Source organism: Atheta coriaria, unplaced genomic scaffold (genome assembly GCF_025399875.1).
Source record: "Atheta coriaria isolate IRGN ID8LTWV9N9 unplaced genomic scaffold, Caltech_Dcor_3.1 hic_scaffold_10_pilon, whole genome shotgun sequence".
NCBI lineage: Eukaryota > Metazoa > Arthropoda > Insecta > Coleoptera > Staphylinidae > Dalotia > Dalotia coriaria.
In genome coordinates this window covers 829,999-847,636 of record NW_027045452.1, presented here as the reverse complement: position 1 = coordinate 847,636, position 17,638 = coordinate 829,999, and the positions used below count along the sequence as shown (strand labels likewise).

At 37.2% G+C, this 17,638-nt stretch overlaps 2 protein-coding genes across 12 annotated transcripts; one reads left to right on the top strand and one right to left on the bottom strand.

The window, feature by feature from the left end:
- Window positions 1-135: 135 nt before the first annotated feature.
- CkIIbeta (casein kinase II subunit beta) lies at window positions 136-16,083 on the bottom strand. 3 transcript variants are annotated; one of them, XM_065313747.1, is made up of 6 exons: window positions 16,039-16,083; window positions 1,188-1,263; window positions 1,019-1,121; window positions 765-956; window positions 505-694; window positions 136-434 (listed from the first exon to the last, which is right to left on the bottom strand). In XM_065313747.1, exons 2-6 carry the CDS (start codon window positions 1,257-1,259, stop codon window positions 323-325), a joined length of 669 nt encoding a protein of 222 aa, XP_065169819.1. In that variant the 5' UTR covers window positions 1,260-1,263; window positions 16,039-16,083; the 3' UTR covers window positions 136-322. The 3 variants fall into 3 exon arrangements, with proteins under 3 accessions (XP_065169819.1, XP_065169817.1, XP_065169818.1); XM_065313745.1 differs by lacking the exon at window positions 16,039-16,083 and adding an exon at window positions 1,644-1,795; XM_065313746.1 differs by lacking the exon at window positions 16,039-16,083 and adding an exon at window positions 1,608-1,743.
- Window positions 2,348-16,022, top strand: Ctl2 (Choline transporter-like 2). 9 transcript variants are annotated; one of them, XM_065313721.1, is made up of 13 exons: window positions 2,348-2,486; window positions 2,737-2,942; window positions 9,095-9,228; window positions 12,205-12,327; window positions 12,384-12,707; window positions 12,828-13,036; window positions 13,897-14,062; window positions 14,123-14,339; window positions 14,399-14,582; window positions 14,645-14,910; window positions 14,968-15,259; window positions 15,316-15,523; window positions 15,587-16,022. In XM_065313721.1, the coding sequence occupies exons 3-13, from the start codon at window positions 9,195-9,197 to the stop codon at window positions 15,682-15,684; spliced, it is 2,121 nt and encodes a 706-aa protein (XP_065169793.1). In that variant the 5' UTR covers window positions 2,348-2,486; window positions 2,737-2,942; window positions 9,095-9,194; the 3' UTR covers window positions 15,685-16,022. The 9 variants fall into 9 exon arrangements, with proteins under 9 accessions (XP_065169793.1, XP_065169792.1, XP_065169798.1 ...); XM_065313720.1 differs by having other exon boundaries at window positions 2,412-2,942; XM_065313722.1 differs by lacking the exon at window positions 2,737-2,942 and having other exon boundaries at window positions 2,419-2,486.
- Window positions 16,084-17,638: the final 1,555 nt, after the last annotated feature.

Genomic DNA, 17,638 nt, shown 5'->3' with positions numbered 1-17,638 from the left:
TGTTCAATGTTCTGTTTTACTTAAATACCCTAAAATTATTATTGTTGTATTTGTTCTCTTCCCAATACCGGTCTCTAGACATTTTGGCGTCGCTCGTTGCAGTGCTTTCTTTCCTTCCATTATTCTCTTTACATGTTTTTTTTTTTTGGTTTTTGACATCGTTTTTATTAGATTAAGAAATACAGATAGAATGTAGGTATGTGCGGCTCGCGCACATAGCTCGAGGTGTTGTTCATTTGTTTTCAGAATTTCGGCAGCGCGTCCATTGTGTTGTGTCTTGTGAAGACGCGCCGGCGCAGCTAGCTCTAGGTATCAACTGAAATTAACGCTTGCCGTTGTTGTACGGGATACTGGCGCGCATTGGTGCTTTGAACGTCGACGCCGCGTTCTGCTGCAGCTGATATGCCAGTGGATGAATTTTGAATCCAAATAATCTGCGAACGAACCCGACAAACAAATAAATAACGAAATTAAATTATTTTGCTGTGTTCGGTTTTGTCGTACCTCGGAATGAATTGATTTGTAGCACGTTTAGGTCTGTACTCTGGATGCACCATGAAGAGCATATGCGGGAAGCCGGTGCCAAAGTAAGCACCGTCGGTGTGATGGTGTCGAGACGATTTCGGTGTGTACACATCCATACACTTCGGACAGTATGATTTAACCATTGCTTCACCAGGTACATCGGATAGACCTGCACACAATTTCATAGATTAATAAATATATGACAGAATACGTTTTTTTAACTTGGAATATGTACTTGCCTAAGGGTAACATAGGTTGTGATTCACAATACACTCTGGGACAGTGACCAAAATCTCCTGACTGATACTTTTCAATCATTTGGGCGATTCCGCGATTGGTTAAAATGTACCTAGCATGAATTAGACCATAGAGCATCTCAGCTGCCTGCTCAATCAGGTCTGATTGATTAGGATTATCCTCTAATTCATCATCTGTAAAGATATAAGAAATATGCTTCATACACATGCGGCATAGTTAGATAGGTGTAACTGACCTGGTTCTAAATCTAATATCATATCCAGTGCTTGTCTATAGTGTGGTACTTGTTCATTTAATCCTGTTAGGTTGAATTTGTCCTGAATATAATCCTCATCGACCTACAATCACACAGCAAGGTCAGTTTGGGGGATAGTGTTGGGTGCAAAGTGCATGACAAGACTCACCTCACAAAAGAACTCATTGCCCCTCAGTCCACAAAACCATGAGATCCACGAAACCTCCTCGGAGCTACTCATTTTCCTATAAAAAATGTAACTATAAACACGAGATGCTAGCTGGAACGTGACGAATTTTAACGGTGCGGCAGAGCGCGGCCGGCATACGAGCTGGGCGACGAGACACAATGCGGCGCAACCCTCTAGGAGGCAAATATCAAACCGAGCGAGTCGCACCCGTCACACAGCGCCGTCTCGCTCGCGCCCGCTGCGCGTGTATGTTTCATTGACGTTTGTGGCGGCGACGGACGGGCCCTGCACGTCACTTGCATGGACTCCGCCGCGCCTGTCGCCGCCTACGGTCGCAGCCTGCATGCATCAAGCCCGTAACTTGTCGGCCGCCCCCAACCACACACACCATACGCTCACCACCAGCACCGGAGGCGCGATTTGCAGACACTTTACCTTTTTGTACCTTGATTAGCCACGCTTACGCTACTTCATTTACGCGAAAGGAAACCACCGCCGCGACATCTGCTCTCGAAATGAGCTGCCGCCATGTCAGCCGCGGGAAATTCAAATGACGCTGTGGAAATCTGCCTCCCCACTATTGAAACGCGACGGCCACGGACGTCGTCATGGTGGCACGATAATTAACTTAACATTAATTATTTTACCGCCTACATCAACTAAGTCGTTTTCAACTTTGAATTTTTTATAAACATTTACCTTTATTAGTAAGTACGACCAAGATAGTATGCGACTAAAAATATACCTCAGAAAGAGCAAAATAACAAATTGTCATATTTTCAAAACATGAATGAACTGGTATTAATTAATTTATAATAGTCTAGACGTTATTAACGAGAAAAAACATCAAACAATGTAAAAATTAAGTTTTGCATCTATGTATTACGCTTGAATCTCAGTTTTGGTAATAGGCAACCAACAATACAAAAAGCATCCATAACTTTTCAAGTGCACAAGTGCTACGTACAAGAAGTTGAACACAACTTGAACTTCAAGGTAAATCAACGGATGGGGAAGTGGAAATGGATACAAAGCGTTAGCTGTACGCTGCGTTCGCTATGAGTTCGCCACTCATGCGAAGCCGAGTTTAAAAGGAACGTAAAGCAAACAAAACAACAACAAATCTCTACCGGCAGCGGTGCTGCATGATGGCGCACAGCGGCTCAGCCGCGCTGTCGGCCTTGTTCTTGTGATGTTTATTTTCAGTCGGGGAAAGCGCGCCGCGAAAGACGCACGCATACGGTACGTGTTGGCCCGTACACACTGCACAGTCAACAGGTATTTGATGTGCTTTGTTTCGTTGATAAGTGTCTTTTATATGTGCATGTTACGCTTTCGTTTAATCATACGTGCAAAGTAAACTTTGCATATGCGCATTGAAACTTTGTCACCGATTAGAATTAAATTGTGCAATGTTTAATTAAGTCAGTGTCTGCAATTTTTGAAAACGTGATCGCGCACAGGTGTAAATATTTTAAAGTTGTAATTAAGGTGCGTCTTGAATTTTGATTTCGAGATATTGTTGCAGATTGTTCAGAACTTGTATTAATGTTGCAATGCGCTGAACTGCGCAGCGCCACGCATTACATTTCAAGTGCAACTCGCGTTCGCATCTCGGCACAGTTGTATTTTGTACGTTTATCGGCGATGACATCGCGATGAACACGCACTAGTTATTTTATTTATCCAAGACTATCACCAACGTGGTGCAATTTTCTCAACGTTCTTTTTGAGGTAAGTTTTTTTTTTTAATAAAGTGGTTTATATTTTTAGTTTTTTTTATTTAATAATTGATTCGTTGCTACTTGATTCGATTAACGTAACGAATAACAATATGCGGGTTGTAAACATCGATTGATCATGAGCACGAACAGGAGATTACCTAGGTTTCGATCACTTAATTAGGTTTACTGTTGTTGTTTGCGTTGCGGGTATGTTTCTCGTGCGTCAATGTCAAGCATCGTAAAAATATAAAATTGGTGGAGGTTTTTATTTGGAATTGAAGAAATGGTTTAAAATAGATGCGTGAGACATGTGGCAAGTTCAAATTCAATTTTAGAATATCAAAATAAGTAGGCAACAATTCTATTTTACCAGAATATATAGGTACTATTCAAGAAAAAAAAAACGAAAATTTCTCAAAAACTAGAAAATAAGAAACATTTAAACAAAAATTTTGGTAAAATAAAAAAAGATTTGAAACTTGATAGCATACAAAATTCTGTGTAGAGTATTTTTTATTGTTGCTAATGGCAACCATCAAGTTTCTGTAAATTTGTTGCTTCCGTTGGCTTTCCAAACTAACCTAAATTATTATTCATATACGAAATTCTTTCCCATCAAGTTTTAGACCTTGAAATAGTTTTATTGCCCGCATACACCTCTTAAAAACCTAACCTTAAAATTGACTAATTTTTATACACTCTGTATGTTATAAAATTATTATGTCAGTTTCCTTCTTATAACGACCTTGAAAACAACATTTCTACATTTTATATTTCACTTAGATTATTGTCATTGGAGATGCATAAAATTCCCTACACAACAAGCCAATTCTCGCATCGTTTAAATTTATATATTCCGAGTTTTATGTGTTTGCAAATGCTAGTTAAGTGTGTGATCAGTGAAAATAGACCATATATCCGAGTCCACATCCCAACACGAGATTCGATTAAGTGGGTACCGTGGAAACCAGTCGGAGACCAGTAGTCGGGTAGTTTGGCGCCGTGCCGCCGACGCACCCACCCCAAAGTGAAGTGGGGCGGCTGCCGACATCGCTGTCTGCCGCCCACTTTTGTCTCGGCACTCCACAGAATCCCGGCTGCGTAGCTTCGATTTATACGCGTCGGTATCCCGGGAAATTCAGTCGTACGTTGATCTCAAATTTAATATAAAAAATATAGTTCTATAATAAAACCATAAATAGCTAAAATTAACATGTTGCATGTTACGTGGTCAATTTAATTTAATTCGCATATATTTTTCATTACTTGCGCATTGTATTACTATTAGTTATCTGTTGATCTCTTAATTATTCCCGGGTGAATTACCAATGAATAATTTATTCGTCCAATTGCATTATTGGAATCGAAATGTTTATCTATGATTAACTGGCAAGCGATGGCCGAAGTTAAAAAAGAAACGAAGCTAATTGTTTGTTTGAATTCGACGCCAATTCCAATTGCGTTCGTGTTTGAGAATTATTATTCATGCGATCGCGAGTCGAGGAATTGTCATGATAGCACATTAATGGTGCTGGCGTAAAATGACCCAGAAAACGTTTTAATTAAGCGCATACTATCATCACGAACTGAACACTCCCATTTCCATTAGTTTTCATTTTTTTTTGTTTAACAGTCTTTGTTTTATTGTCACGGCTCCCTAAAATAAGGTTTTTAATTAACAAAATTAAATAATACTACACATGTCGGCAGAATTCTGTTTTTTATATTAAAGAAAAAAGGTTTTATTACATTTCTACTAATTTTGAAAATTTAAAAAAAGGTAAGATGCACGTGACTGCACTTTTAATGTTAATGCACGATTTACATCATGTTTGTACAATATCTGGCACGATGACCGATATATTTTAATGTACACATGAATGTTTAAAATGTGCATGCTTTTCCACACGTGATGTGTAGCATGTAATCCCATCGCATGTGCCATTTCTGAGAAAGCAACTACAACGTCGCTTCAAGCAGACAATGCTTCTATACATGAATCTTCTTAGATTAACTTTCCATTTCCGTTTGCACTGTTTACAGTGTGTCGCAAAAACAACATAATACTAATCTTATAAATGTGAATGTTGAGTTTTCTTGGCAAAAAATATTGAACTTATTTTGATGAAATTTTGCAATACTATAGTAAATTCGTCAAAAAGGAAATATGCCACTTTTTGTAGCAAATTATTATTTTTTAATTTGAAAGGTGCAAAATTAGAGATGAAAGTTGAAATGAGGGTTCATAGTTATAGTTAAGTATATAATTCAAATCGAAATTAAATTAAAATTTCTCGGATTCGACAAACAAGAAAGTAATTATTTATACAGACAAAAATTAGTGGAATTATTATTTAATATTATTATTTCCTTTACCACTACCTCGTATTTATGAGTATAAATAAACTTAAAAATGCTTGACAATTGTTTGTATTCAAAACATTGATACCAACTTTACGCAACCATGTGAACTGATTAGCTTTTTGCATTGAATGAGTTTATTAAATGAAGCGTCATTATATTCTGTCGGACAGTGAAGGCGAGGCACAGAGAATTAATAGCATTTAATACCCCTAGCATTTTTGATATTTTGCCGATAGGGTAAACCCTGATGGAGCTTAAATTGGTTCGCTGACATTTCCGTGTTGCTATGTCGGCTTGCATTAATTTCAATTTCATTCAAATGCGTGCTAAAATTAACTTCGTTCAAACTATGCTCTCTATGAATTATAGAACAATCAAAGAAGTTTTTGGGACTAAAGCAAACACCTCTGACTTTGACCTAACCTCAAAATACACTTCTGTTAACTCTGTCAACATCCAATCAACATGTAATTGTTGTGGTTGCTTATTATGTCTATTACGTTTCGAATGCTTCGGATTCTCCTTGGGCCGTCTACGATTCGACATATTGTTTGAATTCCAATTACGGATGACTAACATGTCAGCGTGACGACCTCGTCCGCGTTAAACCCGAATTACGCGTACGCAGACCACAAACTATGTACCTACATCAAATTACGCTTCCGATATTTATAAATCGGCGTGACGACAAGCCTTAGCCGGGCCGGCTAAGCAAACGACAGCAACTGATCGTCATCTTACCAGTACCGCCATCTACAACACTACTACCACTATCAATGATAAAAGACGTCGATTAATTGGATAATGCGTGTGTTTTTGTCAAAATGACGATGTACACTTACTACACTACTTCCAGAGTGTTTGTTGATCGTTCCATACAATTTATTATAGCATACATTCGTGGAGGCGGTAGCATTCAGTCTACAGTCTTATCAAAACCTTGCTACAAAAATAACGGTAGCACAACGTTAACACTATATTCACGTTCGGTGCTTGCGGCTGCTAGTACCTACCTATCTCGCGATACACAGTTTTAAAAATAAACAAACCTAAAAAGTGCCAATTTTTAGCCGGGCTTGGTTTTTCTGCATGCTGAACTTTCGTAAATTCATTTTTAAAAGGTTTGATTGTGCGGGATGAGTGAGTAATGCGCTGTAAAGTGGAAACACAAAGCGTTATTCGGAATTGTGGAACCGTTGATGAGGAAAACCATACGCGTGGCATCACAAGTTCGTTGCACTTGCATTCATATTTCATACGCGAATGCATGTGGAAGCTATAGTTTTAACAAATCGTGTTATTGTCTACGTTTTCTGTGCACGGGCGAATAATCAGTAAGTAGTAAAAGAATATGATTGGTGCTATTACATAAAGTAATGGGTTAAATCATAAAAACTTTGAATGTAATCATGGCATTGTCGATTTAATTTCATAATTTCCGAGAAATTATTTACGTGAAAATCATAAAATTTTAGAATTTGATTTAGGAATATCAGTTGTATCCGAGTACGTTAGACTTTTGACGATTGTTTAAAGTTGGAGAAAAAAATGTTCAATTATTTTTATAGTTTGATTATAATTTAATTCTGAATTATTTGCTGAAAATATCAATTAATAATTAATAATTTTATGAATAATTATAACTCATTTTTGCGTTACGTTAGTTATTAATTAATTGCGCGTAGATTATTTGCACGATAATGATAGTGGGTAAACGGATGAATCTAATCCAGAGAAATTCCATTGATAATATTTGCGCAAAATATATTATTAATAATTTAAGCTGGATGTGGAATAATTCTTAAAACTGGCTGAAACTGGTTGTAATATTTTATATGAACCAAGTTTTCGCCTGCTATTTTGACTAGGCCTAGATTTTTATTGAAGACAGCTTTTGTATATCCTTTTTTGTTTCTTAGATCAATTATGCACTCTAAATAAGATTATTTTTATCTTCTCTCGTTCTCAAAGTGCCAGTTTTTACTCGGTTTTGAGACACAAAAAGTAGTATTTTAAACATGGATGGCCAAACCTGTGACTAAAGTACTTTAGTCACGGGGTGATACAAGATCATATGAAGTCAAGCGCCCTCAGTCAAACAATCCCGATATATATAACCTTACATTTCCAAGTACTGTGCGAACAAATTTCGAAAATATAAACTACAAATGTTTAAATACAAAAACCTAAACATGGAAATAGAGTGGAAGCTGGAAAAATAGCGTAAACACCACGTAGCTAAACTTTGTTAAACACTCGATTGATTATATGCTCGCTCTTAATTTAAACTCCCGTTTAGCCACTTGACAGTTAATATGCTATAATTTTAATTTAAAAAAAGGAAAATTGGTTTGATACATTAGTATAATTATGCATTTTAGCCCATATCGATTTGTATTATATAACTTTATCTTTGATGGAATCTCCATACAAACATTTAACTTTTTTCCACCTTTAATTTTTTGTTTTACAACAATAATATCCCATTTGATGTAAAATTTCTTCAAAATTGACACACACAAACTCACGTTTGCACTTATAGTATTAAGTCAGTAATAAATAAATTTATGTTTTTGTGTTTATTTCATAAGTAACTAATATATTTCATTCTTAATTATTTTAACTTCAATATTGCAAACAAATTTAAATACTTATTTAGGTTAAACATAATTTATGCTCAGTTTATGCCATTTTTAAATATTTCATTGGTATTACGGTGACAACCCGCTAGAACGATAACAAACTACGGTGAATAATTAATATTTACTATGCCACTCGTGGCTTTTCCGCTAATTAGAGAGCCAATACGCAACTCGTACCGCACGAACACTGAACCGTGCCGAAATGCCATTATTTTATCATTAGTATTGATTTTGACGAATGCACTTGCACCTCAGTTCAATTCAATTCAATGCAACACAATGCACTTCAAACTTTGTAAACAACATTAGTATACTCGAGTGTTCTAGGGCGGAGAGCAAAGAGAAGGGTTGTTTTCCACCGGTGTCGTTGACTTTACACATTGGGTTTGACTTGATGCAGTCTGCATGCATTTCTCGAAGGCTTGGTCAAACACGCAGCAATGATTCATAATTCAGGCTAGACGTTAATTGAACCTGCGTTGTCTACTCAACAGGTTCATTTTACATTGTTGACTGCGGGCAGATAATATTAATAATTTTTTTAATATTTTGGGAAATACTACCGGATACTAATGACGTATACCGATGGTATTTAATAATAGCTTCAAAAACGGTTTAATCTGTTTGTTATCACTTTTATTATCGTTAAACTCTCCAATCTGATAATACTAATCGTCACATATTGTTATGGTGCAGAGACCCAAAGAATGGATTTCTGGCACCAGAGTTGTGTTTTGGCACGTGGAAACGGCACCGCGCGGCTTCCGGTGTACCAAAACGGTTTGCCTGGACGGCTAGGGTTGTGCGAGGGTTTGAAGATCTCGACAGGGTGCGAGTAATATTTTAAAGAGTTTATTGCTTTTATTGGCAGTCGTAGCTCGGCGGCTGATCGTTGGTAACTGGCAACTAACTTCGAATAACAGTTGGGGTGGTTCTTATACTAGCTTAAGTTATTGCACTTTGAGCATGCGCAAAGGGCGCTCGTTAGGATTGGACCCTGAGTTAAGTGTACAAACTAAACTAAAGTTACAAGATAAGATATACTAATGATAATAATAATAATAATAATATAATAATAATAATAATAAATAATAATGATAATCTAATTGTTGTTATGGGGTCATAACAATATGTAAACAAATTTGTTCACTTTCAGTATCACCTGGACTATTCTGAACGACGCTACAGAGAGGGATCTCAACCACTGCCGATAGTTTATTTTAAAAGATCGCAGAGATCTTTTGTCATCACACAGGATGGCGAAGTCACAAACACCAGATATTGACGCCGGTAAGTTGTGTTTCAGTAATATATTTTCGTTGCTATCCGGTTGAAAAAAAAACTAGTTTATACAGTTTGTTCTGTTTGAGTTATGATTAATTTAGTGGTCTTATTACGTTTGCTTCGAAAGTAAACAAAGGTAAACACTACTCATAAATGCATGAGGTTCACGAATGTTTCTTTGTTCGTGTTCCGTACGATGGAAAGTCAGAAAGACGAAATTAATGCGGTTTGTGGTTTTTTGACGCCTGCCATGTCAGCGTGAACATCTCGCTTCCGGTTGCGTTTGATGTACTCGTGTGTAGATTGAAAATTCTATCTATTTCCAACTTACTAGCGTGAAAATTTGCATTTTGACATCATGTATTGATGTATTTCTATCAATAAATGAGACATATTGTTACAGCTTACTGTTTACGTTTACCCATTTAAACATGTTATTTATATTATTTACGTGAACTTGGCTTATCTACAATTCTGACTATTTTTATGAATGCACATAGGAGTTTGTTTGTTTGTAACGCTTTCACGCATAAACCTTTTAACCAATTGTGATACATTTTGATATGGAAATATCTTTTCTCATGGAAAAGTAATTACGCTATTTTTATTGCTGAAATCTTCCTTGAAGCATGTAAATAAAGGACCGGAAGTTACACCAAAGTACATCAATAAATTTTAAATTGCATTAGATTACACTATTAACATTTCTCACATTTTTAAAATTTAATTGAAAATTTTATTTGCTAAACCGATGCAGAATATATCCAAGAAACCAAGAAAGTAATTAGATAGATAGACTAATTTTTATTAAAATTTACACGGAAGAAGTTGTGGACAAAAACCTGTAATTTATATTCCCGCTAAATAATCTAAAAACTTTTGTTTATTTTTTTGTGTACTCGTACATGCATAAATCAGAAACTGCTAGTATATTTATTACTATATAGGCTTTTCGAAGTTCGAGTGACAGTTAACCGTAATATATATCACTTGATTCCTAATAGTTTTTCTGCTTGTTATAAGTGATTGGTGTTACACTAATGTGTACAATGAATTATAATACCATGGAATGTTCCAAATGTTCAAGTTTTTCGTCGAAGCGTGTAATCACTACGAATATGTTTATGAGGTCGAGTGTACACATTGCGTACACAATCGATCCCTATTTAGAAGGCAAAATGGGCCGCTTTTGTTTATGACACATATTTATATTTGAACGACATATTTTTTATTTTATTAATCGATAATATTGTAGTTTACTATTGTTGTTATTGCACGTATCTTGTTGCTATAAGTACGGCAATAATAAAGTCCATTAGGTATGAATCATGAACTATATTAAAGTAATGTCCTGTGGTCAATCATGTGGATTAGAAAATTAATGAAAAGTTGTTTGATAATAACTGGAATAGATAGGTTTGGTCACTTATCGCAATCGTTGCAAATATTCTTTCTCCACACTCACTCTAAAAGAAATTCAAATTCAACACCTAGATAGATAAGCAATTGTAGTTATGATCGCATTTTTGATTAAATGAGTCATAGGATTTTATCTGTTTGGTAATTTTAGGTAATCAGTTTGTAGGAACTGATAAGATTTAAGCTAATATAGTAATTAACATAATCAAACACTAAAGAAATAGGTAAATAGTAAATTGTTTTGGGTACCATAAAATGGCGGCGCCCATTGATTTTTTATTTATAAGCTGAATTGCCATTTTTAACCTCAAAAAGTACTGCTTATTGAAAATTGACCACAAAACGTAATTTGAGTTGCCTATAATATGTAATATCCGTCAGTATTTAGACATTTTTATATTTAACTATCATATGTCAGGTTTTGTTGCAACGTGCATTACAATTAATTTTAATCGAAATTATACCATCTAAATAACGACTAGAAAATGTACGACCTAAGAAGAATACGACAATTATTGAAACACAATGTCGACAATATTTATTTAGGTAAGTTCGGATGATAAAATATATCCGTCTGATAAAAAACCGTCCGAGAGACTTGAGATTTCTTAATTTTAATTATTATTTAACCACCGATAAAAAAAGCAGTTGTAGACTTCCAAAACATACAATTAAATGTAGGCATAGCGTCTTTAATTAACTTTTATCTCTCTACTACGCATTAAACCTAGCGCCCGCGCTCTTTGTTCAAAATAATGAGCAATTCTACCGTATCACGACGCGCAAGTGCAGTAAATGTACTCAGTAACATAATAAAGCTTCACTTTAAAAACGGCAAACTACTTGTGTCACGTTCAGCATTGTCTAATAATGCATATTTCAATATAATGATTCGCATCTGTTAAATTATAAACAAACACTTCTGGATGCAAGTTGATGTAGCGACATTTTCTAACATAATACTTGTTGACCTCCTCTCCTGCGCGCAACATCTAACTTCCAACTTTCATGCATCAAGCAGCCGCAGTCCGCAGTCGTGCACTGGCTCGCGCGCACATTGAATGGAACAAAACGCATTGAATCGAGTAAATAATTTGAGCAGTAATCGCTGAATTTGTCAAAACCATTACCTCGACGTGGCTTTTATTTATATCTGGCACTGATAAGGTGAACAAACGTGAATAACGTGTCTAGTGGGAGTCGAGTCCGTGAGTGCACGGAGTTGTGGGCCAGTCGCGAACCTTTGTGAACGCGTAATGCCGTGCTTAGAGACTTGTTGCATGCTGGATACGCATCGCAAAGTGCTTAAACAACGTAAGTTAAAAAAAAGTAGGCTTAAATCTATTTAGAAAGCGATAGTAGTTCTTTGAAGCAAATTTATGTATATGCTGATTTTATTTAAATACTTTGAAAGTTGCAACTTTCAGCTGATTGACTGAGGTCGGAGTGGGTCTAGGTCTAGGTCAATTGAATAATCTTATTGGTGATTCAGTGCGGATATTAGTGTATTGACATATGTTTTGAAGCTTAAAAATGTTAATTCATGTGTTTTTTTTTTTGCAGGAAAAAAGATCGAGTATGATCCGGACTTTAAAGGACCTATGAAAAATCGCTCCTGCACGGATATTTTGTGTCTTGGCTTATTTGTTGTTTTCATTGGATGTTGGATTGGCGTCGCATGCTATGGTAAGTTACCATGTAGTTACGTTTGGGTAAATTCTAAAGTTGTTATTTTTTGATAGCTTATACACATGGCGACACCGAACTGCTCTTGATTCCGCGCGATTCTTCCGGCTCCAGATGTGGGTTTGATCCGCACGTGCTCGATAAACCTTATCTGTTCTTCTTTGACATCAGTAAATGTTTTGGACCAAATGTACCCTTCACCGGATGCAACACGCCACAAATTTGTGTCAGCCGATGCCCCTCAGAGACTTTTATATGGGATAACAACAAAGATTACACCAAATTAATATGTGTCGATGGCGTGATTCCTACAACAAGTTCAGCGGAGGCTTTAGTCAATAACAAAAAATGCACTCGTTGGTACCTGCGCAGTGAGCAAGGTATGTATACTCTAGTGAAGTAGTGTTCATTTTACAGGTTCGGGTAGGGACGTTTCAGTTGTACTTAGCAACAAAAATGAAAGCCATTCTCACACGATATCCTCTTCCACCAATTCATAGTGCTCAAACGATGTGTGCCCGCTGTGGGCGAACGGTGGCCCGTGTTCGCTGATTTACGCGCCCGCACGACGCACTCGGCTCGCCACCCCCAGCCAGAGGAAGACTTGGGGGCGATTATCAAGCGGCATCTCGAGGCGGCCGGCTCCGTACTCTCCCTAGCCGTGCACAACGTAATCGGGCTCTTCACTGACAGCGATACCGCCCACCAGGTACATGGCAGCCATGTTGGAAGGCCCAACACACCAAACACAACCCACACACAAACACACGCGAATACCTATCACATATACACTACCACACTTATTCATCACTAATCCAATTAATTTCACACTCTTTCGTCGCATAGGCGCGATGTGCATGACATGGTTTTCCTTTCAGAACATATGTGAAGTGGTAGGGTAGAGATATGCGATTGCGAGTTAGCGGTGGTCTGATCTGAGTGTCTGTTGGTTCTGATTGCAGTTGTGAAGCGATGCATTCCGAATCCCAGAGAAGGCGATATTAAACAGGTCCTCGATATATTAAACAAACTTGGCGAGCAAATGACCGAAAATAATCTTATGAAGTCTATAAAACAAATTAAGCTTATTGAACAGGGGGAACAGGTACTCGGACATTTCTCACTCGATGTTTCTTAATTCCAAAAAATACCGTTTTGATCGCTTGAAACAAATTACTTAATTTATAGTTGTTTATTTGTGTTTACCAATTTTAATTGTTGAACGTGAACGTGCTTGGATGTTGTTTGTCCGGTTTGTAAAAATCTTCTAACATCTCACTAATCATTTAACTAAACATTGTTCGATCGGGGTTGAATCTCTACTTAATCATATGTGTAGTTGATTATATGAAACCTTTTTCTACTTTTTACCATCTCACTATGCACACATAGCACGTAAATAAATCATTAGCGCAAAGCAAACTATTTCCCAAAATGCTTTAAGTATTTTTATTTGGTCAGTTTTCAAAGGCTCAAGTAACAGCTTTGTATATGGTTGGTTTGTGCGCTTTTGATGTACACTGTGGTTCGATTATGGATATATTTAATAAACTTATTGAAATGTTTTAGTTTGGCAATGATTTTGTCGAAGACTTGCGCGATACTTGGCCGGAAATGCTGGGTTTTCTGGCGCTTGGCATTTTCGCGTGCATGTTGTATATCTTCATCATGCGATGGATTGCCAAAATTATGGTTTGGTTGACGATTTTCGGCACAATTGCATTGTTGGCTTTCAGTAAGTTTTATTGAAGTTACTGAGTTTTCATTTAAGTAAACGTGTCGTTTTTAATCACAGGCACATACTTAACGGCGAAGAATTACGATTACTACAAAAAACATCCCTACGACCACGAGAATGCCAAGAATATGTTCGAAAAATATGTCAAAACCAAAGAGTTTTGGCTGGTGCTGCTAATAATATCTTCAGTGGTTCTAGCACTATTGTTGTTTGTACTTATTTTTATAAGAAAACAAGTAATTTTGGCCATAGCCCTTATAAAAGAAGGCAGCAAGTATGTTTTTTTATATAAAATTTTTTAGTGTATTTTAATGTCTTTTAAATTTAATTTAGGGCTGTGAGTGCCGTAACATCAGCATTATTTTTCCCGATAGTACCTTGGTTGCTGCAAATGGCCATCTTTGCATTTGCGATTAGTGTGGGGCTATACATTTCCACTGTGGGAACGCCATCTTATCAGATACGTAACTTTGATGCAAATGGATGTAAATGTAGTGGTGAAGCAGCTCACTATAAGGTAAATTTAACACAGTGCGTACTCTTCCATTGAGCAGCCATTAATCATAATAATTGTTTCAGGATGGTGTTGAATGTACCATTGAACTATTCGAACGATACTGCCCGCAGAATTGCCCCGGCACATGCAAGTTTATCGAAGTTGCAAACACGAAGTGGGTTATTTACGTTCAGATCTTAAACGTGTTTGCCTTCTTCTGGGGAGTCTCTTTTGTCACCGCCTTTGGCGAGATGGTACTTGCTGCCACTTTCGCAAAGTGGTATTGGACTTTTAAAAAGTCCAGAGTTCCATTCTTTGCGCTTACCGCAGCCGTTTGCAGAACACTGAGGTAGTATTAAAATAACTAAAGTTATAACTATTATTTAACTGTAATAATATCATTCAGATATCACATTGGAACATTGGCGTTTGGGTCCCTCATCATTGCAATATGTCGTATGATTCGTGCAATCCTTGAATATGTTGACCACAAATTAAAGAAATACGATAATGCAGTGACGAAAGCAGTTCTTTGTTGTTGCAAGTGTTTCTTCTGGTGCCTGGAGACTTTCCTCAAATTTATTAACAAGAACGCATACATCATGTGCGCCATCCACGGGAAGAACTTTTGTGCCAGCGCCAAGGATGCGTGCAGTCTTCTTATGCGGAACATTATTCGGGTTGCAGTTCTCGACAAGGTAATTTAGTAAATACTAAACTATTACAAATCTATTAAATTTGATTCGATTTGCAGGTGACTGACTTTTTGTTCTTCTTGAGCAAAATGCTCGTTTCACTTGGTGTTGCGTCGATTGTTTACTCGTACCTAGAGTTCGCAAGCGAGAAGAACTTGCATTATCCCATCGGGCCCGCCATTATCATTTTCATCTGCACTTATTTGATTGCGTGCATGTTTTTCAGTGTGTATACGATGGCGGTGGATACGTTATTTATGTGTTTCCGTATGTATTACAAAATGACTACTATTTAGTAACCTAGACTATTTTAAATTCTTTGCATTACAGTTGAAGATTGCGAACGCAACGATGGATCCGAGAACCGTCCGTACTATATGTCGACGAATCTTCGCAACATATTCCACAAGAAGAATGTCGTCTCTTAAATGTGCGTCGCGCATTTTACGGTGCCAAAAAAATTCATTCAAAAATTGATATGAAGTAAAGCGTTGCGTTGTTTCAGCGGTGTATATTCATTGCTTTAGCGGTGTATTGTAATCGCTTGTGTCGGTACATCGCCACATTTTACAAATTTTATATATGTATTTATCGACTCCAGACTTTTTATACATGTAGCCTATTTATGTGATACGTACAACTACATTACCACTTAACTAGATAACGTTAATATATGTGAAGATATTTAGTGGAACGGTTCTGTTTCGCACAAATGAATGCATAAACAAAAATATAACTGAATGTTTCTATTTATCGAAGTGCAAAACTTGTGTTTCACTTACTTATATAGCAGGTTTCCTATCGTGGATCTGTGTGTGTTCACGCACGGCAAAACACGCGGCAGGTCGAATATTATGATACGATGCGGTTGTGCGTTCAGTGGTGAAACGAAACTGAGCGTAAACAAATTAAGAATGTTATCGTTCCTTGTGCTCAGTACTCATTTATTCTCTGATAAGGATGAGCTCACGTAAGTCAACATGCCCGAATTTGATACGGTATTAACATTTATACCTAGTCCCTGCTGAAGTGAACGGATTGCCTTTTTTATGACAAAATCTTTTCACGTTTTTTATACTAATTGTATCAACTGAATATAATTAAGAACTAACATATCTAACACTTGACCTTTGATTTCAATAAGTACGTAACGTGTAACATCTTCATTTATTACCGGAAGCTAGAAATTATAAATTCTAAGAACAATGTTATTCTAGAGATTGTTCAGCTCATTGACAAGGTAACTTTAAAAGAAAATAGACAAAATCATACTGAATGTATTGATTACTAGCTAAACTCAAAATTCGGTAAAAAAAATTTACTAAGATAATTTAGTCATCATCACTACATAGTATAAAGTAAAGTCGCTTTTTTTTCCGGTCCCTTTGTGAGCTTAAATCTTTGAAACTACGCAACGGATTTTGATGCGGTTTTTTTTAATAGATAGAGTAATTCAAGAGGAAGGTTTGTATGTATAATAACATCCATTAAATAGTGGAGAAGTACTGTTATTTTAGAGGTTTCTAATGTGATATCGTAAATACAAAGTTTTCGATTATTCCCGTCTGCTCTTTGTGCGATGCTTCGTAGCTTCCCCCTCCAAGCATAGACGTGTGTATGTGTGTACGTGTGGGTTGAAGTTGACCGGTAGATGTTTTTGTTTGGAGAAGGAAAGTCGCTTTCTCTGTCTGTCCCTTTGTATGCTAAAGGCTCCCCGCACACTACAAACTTTTTATCGGCCGATAGTTTGGTCGGGCTTATAATCAGTATGAAGATGTATGCAAGTCCGCATACTACAACGATTTTGTATCGGCCGATAAACAAGTTTGATGTGCTACCCAACTGCGTTCAAACTAAACTATCGGCCAACCAGGCCAACTATCGGCCGACTGCGATATCAGTATGGAGCTCGTCGCAAGCGCGCACACCTACCGATTGTTTAGTCGGCCGACTTGATCAATTTAGTTCGCTCAGAGTATTGGTGCAGTCGGCCGACTGTTGTCTAGTGTGCGCACTCACCACAAACCCAACTGTTTAGTTGGCGTAGTGTGCGCGCTCACAGCCCAACCCGACCAAACTATCGGCCGATAAAAAGTTTGTAGTGTGCGGGGAGCCTAAATCTTTGAAACTGCGCAACGGATTTTTTTAAAATTGCGGACGTAGCGTTTTCGGCGGTGCCGGCCGGCCGCCCGGTGCGGCAAGAGCGTGCCTATAAATAGTGCGTCTGAGGCCGCGGTTTTCCCTGTAGCACTTTGAATTTAGCAGCGAAGATATTCCAAAGACAGCAGGAAATCTTCATGGTATAGGGAAAGGTGGATAGTTTTACTCCAAATTTAACGCGTGCGGGCCACGGGCAGTAATGAATAAATCAAAACTACTGGA

What these genes read in the sequence shown, in the direction of transcription:
- CkIIbeta (XM_065313747.1), bottom strand. Translation starts at nt 1,259, where the DNA reads ATGAGTAGCTCCGAGGAGGTTTCGTGGATCTCATGGTTTTGTGGACTG. An exon ending in GATATTAGATTTAGAACCAG is followed by an intron (nt 957 to 1,018) that starts GTCAGTTACACC and finishes ATATCTTTACAG; the next exon opens with ATGATGAATTAGAGGATAAT. An exon ending in ACAAATCAATTCATTCCGAG is followed by an intron (nt 435 to 504) that starts GTACGACAAAAC and finishes GTTCGTTCGCAG; the next exon opens with ATTATTTGGATTCAAAATTC.
- Ctl2 (XM_065313718.1), top strand. Translation starts at nt 11,127, where the DNA reads ATGTACGACCTAAGAAGAATACGACAATTATTGAAACACAATGTCGAC. An exon ending in GTACCTGCGCAGTGAGCAAG is followed by an intron (nt 12,708 to 12,827) that starts GTATGTATACTC and finishes ACCAATTCATAG; the next exon opens with TGCTCAAACGATGTGTGCCC. An exon ending in AATTGCATTGTTGGCTTTCA is followed by an intron (nt 14,063 to 14,122) that starts GTAAGTTTTATT and finishes TTTTAATCACAG; the next exon opens with GCACATACTTAACGGCGAAG.